This window comes from Urocitellus parryii, chromosome 8 (assembly GCF_045843805.1).
Source record: "Urocitellus parryii isolate mUroPar1 chromosome 8, mUroPar1.hap1, whole genome shotgun sequence".
In the NCBI taxonomy this organism is placed as follows: Eukaryota; Metazoa; Chordata; class Mammalia; order Rodentia; family Sciuridae; genus Urocitellus; species Urocitellus parryii.
Window position 1 is genome coordinate 94,717,008 of NC_135538.1, and position 13,620 is coordinate 94,730,627.

The 13,620-nt window shown below is 33.7% G+C and overlaps 1 protein-coding gene across 1 annotated transcript in view; it reads right to left on the bottom strand.

Moving 5' to 3' along the window:
* Prim2 (DNA primase subunit 2) overlaps positions 1 to 13,620 on the bottom strand; it is a 256,410-nt gene that overhangs the window by 107,265 nt on the left and 135,525 nt on the right. The window contains exon 8 of the mRNA XM_026398949.2: positions 3,944 to 4,011. Within this exon, the coding sequence (XP_026254734.1) occupies positions 3,944 to 4,011 (68 nt within the window). The remainder of the gene's footprint in view (positions 1 to 3,943; positions 4,012 to 13,620) is intronic.

A 13,620-nucleotide genomic window follows, 5' to 3' on the forward strand; every position in this document is an offset into this window, starting at 1 on the left:
AACAACTATATTCATTCCGTAATCCCCTTGTCTTCGTTTATTCTTCTTAGTTCATGACAACATTCCCCAAGTAAGATTAAAATTTAGCCCAATCTGAGCATCCAACATAAGCCACTACCATATTTTAGAAAGTACAAACAAAAGTCATGGTCCCATTTCTTAAGTCCTTGATAACAGATTGTATCTTTATTTTTATTGCAAGCACATAACGGCACCCACCAATGAATGGGTGGATATTACTTTTAAATCAATATAAGACCATATTTCCATAAGATATTGAAGTAAAAAATTATGCACAGAAAGATTTAACTAGAGAACTAGCTTTTACTTAAAAAAAATAAACATATCACTGTAAAAGCCTCAATAACATATTGTAAAGCAATATCCCAAATTATCAGATTGGCAAAGTATCGCACTAATTCTCTTTGAGTGTCTAAGTCCTGTAAAATAATTTGAGAATTTTTCTATATTGCTCCTTCAATGTTTACAGATATTTGTATCAGCTCCCAAATTAGTTTTATTGACAAATTTAATTAAAATGCTATTCATCATTCCTCTTTGATCATTAGAGGCACTAAAGAAAATTACACCTAATAATGATCCCAGTCTCAACCTTCTAATGTCCATCCCCTCTAGGTAACATTTAAATTATATAGCTCATGCAAATCAATGATAATTATTTTTTCCTAACAAGATTATCATTAGACTCTCTGAAACCAAATAGTATCCTTTCCTCTCTTGACAAAAAAAAAAAAAAAAAAGGAAGAGAGATAAGAAAAACATTACATTTGGAGAATCAAAAAAGACAATTCAGTGTGCTTGAAAGGCATATCACAAGGTTGCTTTGTAGAACAGGAAGTGTCAAACTATTCACATCAGCTGCCACCCTACATACAGATGTCCCTGACATAGTGATAAAATGGGAAACCATTTGGTTTAATAACAATAAAAAAAGGCAACATCAGATGGTGCATATTACATGTAGCATCTAGCCCTGGTTGCCTAGCAACCAGTCACGAGGGAACTCCATAGAGAATAAAAGCCCTAAACAAATGTACGGTTTGTGCAAGTTTCAAGGACTCAAAGAGATGTGTCAGTAGTTAATCTAAATTCTAGTATAAAATCACCATACTGAGTTAGAGGAAGAGGAATCCATTATCTCATAGAATCAAGCATTAACTAGAAGTGAGATTCAACCCTCTAGGCTTATATATTTTGAAGCAGTAGTTTTATAGGAAAGAATTTTTAACATTTATAAAATGTAAAAGAAGAAAACAAAACATCACTAATATAACTTGCATTCATTCAACACTATATATCATGGGCCTAGACATTGGGAATATAAATACAAAAGAATTTACAAGCTAAAAGCCAAGTAGCTCATACTGTAATGAGGAAATCAGACAATAAGCAAACAGTAACAATATCAAATTCTGTACTACAAAGGTGGTCATGTAATATTATGAAAACACCCACAAAAGGCATCTGATTCAGACTAAGGGGTAGAGAACTAAACAGACAAAACTTAGAGGAGGTAACACCTAAGCTCAGTCTTAAAGGACAAGCAAAAATTATACAACTGTCAAGTTATACAACTGAGGTAAGGGGAAAATACATTTGTATACATAAATATATGTATATAAAGCATGTTTTAAAATATATATTACATGAGAAATACATTTTAAATGTATTCTCAAATCATGTGTATATAAATTCATATGTATCAATAGAAGTAGCAAGAGAGAAAGTATCTGCAAGGCCACAGAAGTTCACACAAGAATGTTGCATTAGAAGAATGTCATGCCATTTGAATGGGACTAGAAGTGCTGCAAGAATAGTACAAAGAGAGAGATAGGTTTAAGCTCCTATTTGGTTTCATATGTCAGGCTAAGGAGTTTAGGTTTCATCCAGAATGAAACTGGAAAGGCAGAGAAGAATTTTAAGTCAAGGGATAACATGACCACATACGGTAGTGATATGAAATACATTTGATGGCAAAGCAGGTATCAAGGAGAACAGACAAGAGGCTACTGTATTAAGACAGAAATTGAGGAGACAAAATCACCAACAGATTTGGATGAGTAGAAGTGGGGGCTGGGCAAAAGACTTAAACAAGATTTCTGGGTTTAATACAGCTCTAGAAAATTGAACTTCATATAACAGGCATACTATTCCGTCCTTGCTGAAATAGTAATCTTGATCCCCTCCCTCCCTTCTGTCCCGACAAAATAATTATATAGAAGGTTAAAAGCTACCTGCCTGTGAAAGAAAAGCTACCAGAGAAGAATAAAAGAGGAAAGAAGGAAAAATAAAGAAAAAAAAGATAAGAGTAAAATCTATTAACACTTCTAAATGAAAAGTGACAGTCTAAGTTTAAAAAGAGTGAAAAGGAACTAGAAAAGAAAAACATTATTGGTACTTGACTACATCAAACTTGTAAATACAAGTGCTCTAAATAACAGAAAAATGTTTTAAGTTTATACCAATATAAGCTATTATCTATTATATCTAAAGCACATAAGATCAAATAAAAAGCTGGTGGCACATGCCTATAATCCCAGCAGCTCAGGAGGCTGAGGTGGGAGGATCACAAGTTCAAAGCCAACCTCAGCAACTCAGCGAGGCGCTAAGCAACTCAGTAAGACCTGGTTTCTAAATAAATACAAAAAAAGGGGCTGGGGATGTGGCTCAGTGGTTAAGTGCCCCCAAATTTAATCCCTGGTACAAAAACAAAATGGATCAAATAAAAACAGGAAATGCTATGAATACATGAGTTAATGACAGATCCTTAATCTCACAACAAAATAAGAATGAATAAAATGTCGAAATCACTTTTCATAATAACTGAATGCATTTGACCAAAACAGCATCTCTATGAATTACTAAATTAGTAACTATTTGACTTCCCCGACCTATTCAGGACATAATAAAATAGGCAATCTTGTACAATATGAGAATAAAAATGGAATAAGAAAATGAAAAAAATACATATATCCTTAAATTTTTTAAATGGCTCATACTCTGACAAAGTAATTCCACTTCTGAAAATCCATTCTAAGGAAATGATCTAAAATATAGACAAAGGTTCATATACAGTATTATTTATACAGCACACATGTCTGTAATCCCAGTTGCTCAGGAGGCTAAGACAGGAGGAGCTCGAATTCAAAGCCAACCTCAGCAAAAAGCAAGGTGCTAAGCAACTCAGTGAGAACCTTCTTTAAATAAAATACAAAATAGGGGTAGGGATGTGACTCAGTGGTCAAGTGCTCCCATGTTCAATCTCCAGTACCAAAAAAAAAAAAAAAAAAGGAAAAAGAAATGGCCCACATGCCTCCCTAAGGGAGATAAATGTAAATGTGCTATAGTAAAGTCATACAAGAAAATATCATAGTCACTAAAAAGGATATTTTACAGTTATTTTAATAAGGAAAAATCTCATGTTCATAAGAAATGGAAAAATCATAATTTTATAATAGAATAATTTTAATGCTGGGTTTTAAAATAGCATAGAGGGAAAAATTACTTCAGATTAATAATGATTTTTCCCTCTTCCTGCATTTTCTAAGTTTATTTTTTAAATAATGATGCTATATCATGTTTGTGTTTAGAAAACAAACCCTACTCATTTAATTTATCCCGATTAAAAATATGCTTTAGCCTGGGTTAAATAAATAGCCCATTCTTTTTAGATCTTTCTGTACATTTTCACTTAAACTTATCAAGTAGTTCTACATATTTTTATTAAAAGAGCTTTCTAAAGTACCTTAAAGTCAAGGGTAACAAGTACATGATATTAAGAACTTCCATTTGATTAACAGAGTCAAACAAGAAAAAAAAATTAAGTTTCAGTAATTGAAAGCATTATTAAGCACTTTAACATACTTCACCCACATTAGTGCACTTGCATTTCAAAGAATAGCAAAGCTGTGTCTTGTATTACCTGAGGTGGTTGAGCAGAGGCTGAAGTCTCTCATCTGACTGCACAGCAGGCAAGGACCTGGCTGTTAACTGAAAGCAAAAGACAAAGTTAACGAAAATAGCAAAGGCCAAACAGACAGGAGCACTAAATGCAAAACAGGGTCAGGAAGAGCAGACCACGGAGGCAGAACATAAAACGTGAAGAAATGTTTCTTTTTTTAAAAAAATGAATTATATAAAAAGCTGATACATTATATGATTAAAGATAACAACATGGCTCTAAGGATGTAGGACATATTGCCAAGTTTAGAACTTTAAAAAAAAAAAAGAGGGAGCACCTATTTGGAGGGAGCACCTATTTGAATATTTGAGTTCATGAAAAGGCATCTACTCATGAAAATATTATCCATGAAATAAAAATGGAAAGATTCCTAAATGTTAAAATGAATAACAACCAACCTATGGCACCAAATACTGCAACGATGAAATTCAGAAGGGGAATTCTGTTTGTTTACAGCTAAACCACTATGAAAGAAGTGTGTATTGTATACTCACTCCATATGCATTCCTTCATTTGGACAACTACATTAAGAAACCAAGACTGTATTTTAAGTATACAATAGTAACTGAAAGCATTAAATATTGAAATATGATCTCAAATTGATCTAGGAAATAGTGAAAACTAAAGCCTTTCTGTTAAATACTGTGTATTAAGCTGACAGTATATCAAGAAGTATAAACTTCTAATTTGTTTTTTTTACTGAAATATTAGTTATATTTCTATGTATCTATATGTATCTCTATTTTAATCTGCTCTCCTAAGAAACTGTCACAAAGACTTTATAAAGACGTTCAAAGTAATCAGCTTGAAGCAAACTTAATAAAACAATAAAGTAAGATTAGAAAATAACTGATTCAATAATGATCAGAGTAATCTACTAATAAATCATTTGCTAATTCACAGAAGAGAATCTTAAGACAAGTAACAACTGAAAGATAGCCTTTGGTATTAAATAGTATCTTCATTCCAATTTTTTCATACATTAAAATTTTCTTAAAATGGAAAACAGACATTTAATTCAAACCCAATTTGTGATAATATAACAAAAATAAAATTATCTCTTTAAACACATTTGTTGAAAATTTGACAAAAATGCCATATATCATTTTTATTAAATCATATAATGGAAAATCTCTCAATGTGTACAAGAATCAATAAATGTCAACAAAGATTGATTAATTTAAAAGACAATAATGTAAGCCAATTAACATACTGCAATTTTAGCAAAACCAACAGACTTTTAGTTTCTATGAAAAATGGTAAGCTAGTATTTTATGACATAAAAATGTTATCAAAGTTATCGAGTTCTAAAAACAAAACACTTTAATACATCCTGTATCTGTTAATGTCAAACTCCTCTACAAAATGTCATTTTCATTGTTCAAGATACTTCATGTCTCAGGACCAAAACTATGCTCTAAAATATTTAAATGGCTTATCTAGATATTTCAAAAGTCAATTCTCTGAAAATAGAGCAGGCAGACTGGGCTTTTTCAGTCATATCTGTCAACTACATAGCATACTTTCTAATTAAACTGTCTTTTCTAAACAAAGCAAACAAGCAAAACATCTCACCAACACTGCAAGACTTTCTAGTCATCTGTCCATTCCATCCAGGAAACATTTCTCAAATCTATCCCTTCATCTTAATCTCAGCTTTCATTTCCTTTTTTCCTAAACTGTTAATATCTCCAGTCACTCCCATGTCTGCATCCATTCTTGCCTCTTCCAGTTTATTCTTCATTCAAGGTCACAATGAAATTTTCAGATTGAAAGTTAACCTCTCCTCTAATTAAAATTATATAATAATTCCCTTAGGCCTTCAGGCTAGAGTTAATCACAATGGTCTTTTATCAACTGTTTTCTTAATATTTTCTTTTTGGGTCACAATACAAAACAAGCACAAAATGAATGTCTGGTTATACTCTCCACAAGAGACACAGGAGAATGCCAGGTAGGAATCTATCGTAGCTCCAGTTTCTGGAACACGTGTGCTAAATGATTTAGGCACATCACCCCCTCAGTCCCTTCCCACTTCAACTTATTTTCAACTTTGAACCTCAAGCAAAAGTGACTTCTTTATTTAGAGACTAGGGTCTAAATAAATTTTATTTAGAAACTATATAGCCTCAACATTTCTTTTGAAACTCCTTTCTAAGCTTGTGTAGTTACTTCCCACTTCACTCTACTATGAGAGGCACTGCATCCCTAGCACTTCTTGAGACATAGCAAGTTTAATAAGTATTTATTAAAGATGTGACAAATCCAAGAACCTGCAACTATATAATTCCATTAATTGATGAAAATGAAAGTGTATCTCTTTCAACATTTCATCATTGAAGATTTTCAGATTTCTGCTTTGAGCAAAATTAAATCTAGATCAAAACTAAACTAAATCACAATTATCAGCCTTTCAAGAAAGCAATACACTATCATAAGATTTTTAGCATTAGAGATTTTACATTTCTCTACAACTAGAAACAAATATCTAGGTTAAATATGGTTTCCATACTTATTTTTGCTTTTTAAATAGAAAATACAACAATGTCCTTGACTCATAAATCACCAAGAAGCAAAGAGAAAGATCTATCCCAGTTCTGTTTGAGTTGGGGTTATTTCAAGGGAACCATCATAAAAGTTGACATAACAGCTTATTTCTCATTATTGCCGAAAGATTAGAGGTGAGTTACAATGGCCTGTCATAATTAATACAGCTGACACATTTAATTAAAATTAAATACATTCTACTATATATAACTAAAAAGAATAAAAAGTTATTTTAATGTCTATTTCATTCCACTATCCTTCCTTATTGCTGTGTGTATATACATGAGTGTATGTCCAATGTGATTCTGCAACCTGTACACTAAAAAAAATGAGAAATTATTTCCCATTTGATTCAAATGTATTATATGTCAAGGTCATTGTACTGTCGTGTAACTAATTAAAACAAAAAAATTTAAAAAACAAATACATTCTCTTAGATTTCATCCAAAAAAAAGTTATTTTAAAAAGTCTGGTAAGAAAGAATGAAGGTATCTGGTCCAACATTGCCATTTTATTTAACAGGAAATAAGGTTCCTCATGCCACAGATAGCTAGTTGCCAGCAGGCACACCAAGCCTATGCTAGGACACACAGCACAGGCATTTTCCTCTGTGACACCACCGTTCACAGTGCTACATAAGTTGCATGAGAGCTAGCTGGTCAGAAACCTTTGACCCCAGAGTGTTCCTGTATCCTCTTATTCCCTCATTTCTCAAAGTGGGTTGGTGTTCAAGATTCACTTCACACGTGGATTTTCAGTCTTGAAGATAACCCAAGTTTTCATAAAAGGTTCCTTCACATCATTTGGGAAACATCACCAACTCAGAATCCTCCCTAAATACACTTGGGTAAAGCAGCACTCCTCCCATAAGTATTCTAGTACTCAGGTATCTCATATTTATCACTACTTAAAATTATCTTATTCTCTCATTTGTGTCTCTCTCCCCCCACAAGAACATAAATTGCATCACGCAGGAACCTGTTCTGTCTCGTCTACCACTTCCCCCTACTGCTGTCTGGTAAGCAGTAGACAATCCATAAGTGCTGTAGAGTGAAGAAGAGGTGTCCCCTACCCACCCAGATATTTCCAACAGAAGCATGAGTTTAGAAAAGTCTGCCCTAGACACTGGTCCTATTGGTCTTACATTTCTAAAGTCTTCATTAATGACATGAGCTATCAACTAGAAGGAACATTCACATTTCTCCTTTCATTTCCAGCTAAATGGAAAGTCTAAAGTTTTTCCTTTAGAAGGAGAGCAAATGGTCCACAGTTGCAACTGTGGCTCCCCGATTCAAAGAAAAAAAAAAAAGCAGCCCCAAACTCACAGTTCAAAACTTAAATAATGGATAAACACATACACAAACTCAATGAGTTTACTTGAGTACATATAAATATGGATGTAGGCTATGGAGGCACAACCAAAAAAGTAACCATGACATAGCTCTTTACTTCTATGTCCAAGTTTTTGATCATTAAATGATAGCTACAAACAAAACAAATAGCAATCAGATCTATTTTCCCAACATTATTAAATTTAAATATACAAAGTCTTTTACAATGAACATCCATTTTTTAAAAAATGCAAAACCAAACTAGTTCAAAGATTTATAGAAAGCATATGAGGGACAGATAGCGTAAATGTGACACTGTTCAATAAAATTCATTTAGGCCATTGTAAAGAGACAGTCTTTGTCATTTAAGTCTTTGTCATTTAGATGACAATGCTAAGATTAAAGTGTGTATTTAAAGTTATTATTGCTAAATACATGGGTTGCAGTTTTTGATAGGTAAATTACTTTGAATGGGAATCTAAAATATTTCTCTCAAAACAACCCTACCCCAAAAGGACAAAGCTATTTCTTAGGAATAGCTTATTGGAGCACTGTGTTGAGGGTTCGTTCTGTAGGGGAAAAAGTAATGTCTTTTTTTTTTTCCCATTGCTAGGTTCAGACTGAGATGCTTACAACCAAAGACAGACTAACAAGAGAAAAGTACACAAATTTATGTCATGTAAGTTTACATGACACAGAAGTCTTCAGAAATGAAAACCCAAAGAACCAGAGAAGCCTGTGTATTTTCATGGACAGATGTGCAGAAGTGTGACTGAGGACAGAGGCATGATCTAATTGGTGATAAACTAAGGGGGACTCACAGAGCCCGGTCATTCAGAATTTTCTGTGTTCTAATGCCTTTCCTCTGGGAATTAGGGGCTTGGGGGAAGCCAATTCTACAGTGTAGATTGTATGGTTTGCTTCAGGGGAGAAGGATCAAGATGGTGAGAGTAACCTTTCTGCTTCTGTTGTTTCCCCCAAATACCAAAGTGCCATATTTGGAGATAATATATCCTGAACTCCATCAGTTCCACCTACATCAAGGAAACAATACAGGACTGATTACCAGTGTCTGCTCTAGATATAAAATAGACAATTAGAGATATCTGCAGGTATTTACTGTCCTTAGTTGGAGCAAGATAAGAGAAATAAGCAATTTTGTAAATAAGACTTAAAACTTTTTAACACTGATTTTAAGTAATTAGAGCTTTATTTGAAAACACAACCAGAACCTCCTATATCTTAACTCTTTTGTTGCACATCTGGAATAAATGCATCTGACTTTGTGAAAAAAATATTTCCCAAGGAGAGCACTCTGCCTCCCACTGTGAGGCTGAGTGTGGCTCTTAAAACCCTAATGGAGTTTTTTGCTATCAGCCAGTTGTTATTTTGTAACAGTATTTTTTTTTTAAGGGGCTGATAGGGAACTATAGGAAGAAATTTTTTCACCATTTTCCTCTCCAAATGATAGGCATGAAGGGAGGGAACATGAATAAACAAGGAAGTAAATACTGGGCATATAGGGCAAACAGTTCTTAGTCAATAAACATTTTGAAAACAAAGGTGATTCAATCAGTTGAAAATGAAGAACAAGAGGGTGGCTTCATTTGAAAATAATAAATCCCTTCCCTCTGAACTGCTCACCCAACACTGGCTAAATTAAAACACATAAAAATGACAAGAAAACAATGCTGTCTTGGAAAATATTGCTCAATTTTGTTCTCTAGTGTTTTTACCCTCTACTACTCACTTCCGCCTCCTCACAAAACTCGAGCAGGATGACAATATCCACTTATATCAAAGTTGTGTCTTAAAAGAAATCCAAGGCAGGTAATCAGCACAAATTAAGCACTTTTTTCTCCATATAGCAGAGTTCTATTCAAATAACCAGAATAGTATCCTCTATCAGTGATATCAGGACAGCGAAATTTATATGTCTCCAAATGAAAAAAGTCAAATTTAATTTTTTATAAAGTAAAAACAGATAGGAAATATTTACAATATCTTGGCATTCTTATTTCATCCAGGATCTGAAATGGCCCTACTGTTATCTCAACTTCCTAAGAGTAAACATAAAATCTAGAATGTCAACTCTTTTCTACTAAATCAAAGATGTGTGGTATGTATATGTGTGTATACACACACATATTCACTAAGAAATATAATTTATAGGTTGAGAAAGAGTTTTAAACTAAAAGGCAACAACTTTTACAACAGACCTCACAGTAACAGAAAAATATAGCTTTAAAGAGGACAGGTTTTTCAACAGAACTATCACTTTTATTACTGAGACCAAGGCAGATGTCAAATAAAATTAACTTTTACAAGCAGCTGCTCTTTTAACTTCATTGATTTTAACAACAGAAAATCCTGTGTCTTTTTGAACTACATTTTCTTATAATAGCAACAGATCCCAATTACAAACCCCAAACTGTGAAATTCCACATTACATTTCCCTTTGCTCTTGGAACCAAATTTGTTCTCCAGTTTCATGTTCTCCCTTGGCAGGCTGGGATGCTGTTCATCACTAATGGTAACAGTCTAGTGCTCAGATGCCCACAGAACTTTTCGGTTTTCACAGGGCTCTTGCACACATTATCTCATTTGATCTTCACAACAGAGGAAGTTTCATCAGTACAACACTTCAGTACATGAAAATTTCTCTATCAGCTGGCCACAAACATGATTTTCAATATGTAAGCTCTAAAAAGCACCCAACGATCTTGTCAAGCAAAACGCATATATTCTATTTGAGCTCTAAACATGCCAAGCAGTTTAATTTCCAAAGAATATTAAACAGTGCAGAGTTAACAAGATATTTCCAGTTCAAGGGGTTGGATGATATGAAGAACTGAAGGCAGCAAACCTGGTAATAGTATAAGCAGATATCCCAATGCTAATTTTTCATCATGAAACCCATGGTGTGAAAAGAAGTTTGTTATTCAAAGCCCAACCCAAGTACCTTACTTACATGGCTTAAAAATGTAAAACAACATTTTGAGCAAGGGGAAGAAAAAAATGGTATTAAAGAGATATGTAATGATGATGCACAAGGATCACTGAATTTTTTCCTCAGTAAAACCCCCATAAATCAATTTACTTCTAGAATACTCTGGTAATTTGGGTTAAGAATTCTTAAACTGGGCTGGGGTTGTGGCAATAGAGCGCTAGCCTAGCACATTCAAGGCCCTGGGTTCAATCCTCAGCACCACATAAAAATAAGTAAAATAATGGTATTGTATCCAACTACAACTAAAAGATAAATGTTTTTTTAAAAAAAGAATTCTTAAACGATAGCCAATAGTTTCACAATTAGATTTATCATAAACATGGATCTGGCAAGTGGAATTCAACCTGTGTTGTTTCTCAAGTTTGCACAAGGATTGCTCCTGTGAAAGAGCAGTGGCAGTCAGTGCTCCTAGAATTTTAATACAGGCAGGGAACTCTGCTCCAAGTTCTATATAGGCACAGATCCTCACAAAGTCCCTATCAGTGATATTATTTCAAACTGAACAAAGGTATCTGGAACATCCGAGGAGAGTGAACAGGTGAACTTTAATGCACTAAGCATCTGCTGCCTTTAGTTTCATGAAGTATCTTAAAAATGTGTGTATAAAATTTGTATTGGATTCTAGAATATGTTCTTGGTTTTACACTAAAAATCATGTTTAATTATTTTACCACCGAGTAAAACAGTGCCACTGTTATGGCTTTATATGCTTACTCTCTAGTGTATATAGCCCTATATATTTGGACATCTTATTACTTTCGAAAACAGTACTACATTTTCTGTTCCTTATAAGTCCCACAAAGAAGTCTCTGATGGCACATTAGATGTTAGGAGTTGGCTGAGACAATTCTGGGTCTTGGTACATTTCACTGTGTCCTTCATGTGTTTGCACAATTACAGAGAGGTAAACCTGACATCTGTTTCAGCCATAAATCATTATATACAGAGACTTTAAAAAACATTTAAATTTCTAGATTTTTTAATTAATAAATTTATGAAGCAATAACTGATATTCTAAGGTTTCTTATTCATTATTGTTGTATTTTCATTCATCATTTCTGTCTCCCAAAATGTCTACACCCTACTTAAAGATACATTTATCAATTTCTTAAGGGGGAAAAAAAATAACCAACCACCTTATCTCAGTTTTCCAGAACCAAACTGTTCCTTAAGCATGAATCTTGAGCAAAATCTTATTATGTGGGAGTTCCTCATAAAAATTCCTAAATATGCACATAAATTCTACACTCTCTGCACGGAAGTTGCCAACAGTATCTGCAGGCTTCTAGTAAATGTTTAAGAGCCCCCAAACAGAACAGTGGCCTTCATGGTGCATGTCATTCATCTTCAGTAAGAAGTATAGTCTACAACTCCTTTAACTCCTGCTGAGTCTATTTTCCCATAAGAAATGTCAGACCTGTAAGTTGTCCATTCACTGGCAATCTTACCCCTTTTCTAAATATGAATAAACAGTGTACTATTTTCAATGTTGGGAACTTTAAACAATCTATTCTATATTATAATTCCAGTTTGTTTAATAAATAACATTTAAATAATGTCACAGGAATCACCATTTTATTTAATTACCAAAGTGAAGAGACACAGAAGAGCTATGTATGCGTAAATAAATGCTTTCATCTTTCAACAGGAACTCTCTTTCCCCTGACTTGGACTTTTATTAAACACTTGGAATAGAGGTAGAAAAATGGAGAATGGAACAGAGTACGTGGATGAGATTTTTATTAATGCCTGGGAGATAGTGATCTGTTGTGTAACATTATATAGTCCTTGGAAATGCTCTTGAAGAACTGGAGGGCCTTAGGTGGTTAAAAACAAGTAATCAACAAGGATACACAGAGATTTCCATTTCCCCGACAGCTAACCCTCAAACCACTGTTCCAAATGTATAATTCAAGGATAGCAGCCCCAGATGGCTAACAACATACTTCTAATGTTTATGTTAACAGATGCTGCAAAGTACTCATTTGCTTGGTACTTCAGCTACTTTTCCTTGTCTCTGTGACTTAATTTTCCCTGCTATCCCAGAGCACAACGACATCCTTCTTGATATAGACCTTGCCTTTGAAGGTATAGAAATGCTTTAAGCGTGAAACAGCCCAATGTGCCTCACATACCAGTTTATTTCCCTAACCTGAAATAATCAGATATTGCAGTTTTTGGATTCATTTGGTTTAACTGAAATTTAAGCTATTTTATCACTCATGAAGGAGTTCTACAATTTTTCTTTAGAAATAAAGGAGGCTATTATATAATTTAGTTCTACTAAAGAATCTTTTTAAAAGTTCTTCTGAAACAGGAGCTTCTTAAAATATTAGAGCATATTTCAAATACACACACACACACACACACATATTTTTGCTTACTAAAATTAGAACCTTGTGATTAATTCTAAATTTTTTCTGACTTAAAATAAATCAAGCTAGGCATACATGTCTATCTTCCCAGCAACTTAGGAAACTAAACCAGGAGGATTCCAAGTTTGAGGCTAGCCTCGGCAACTTAGTGAGATCTTGCCTCAAAATAAACAAAAAGAGCTGGGGATATAGATCAGTAGTAAAGCACCCCCGAGCTTGTAAAAATAACCACTCATTTTAAAATGAAAATATCAAAGTACAATGTCTTTATTGTGTTAAGACCATAATGCCATATAGACAGCATATATACAGCATTCTGATGTAACAGTAAATAAAATGCATTTTAAGGGGTTTTTTAAATTCCAATCACTAATT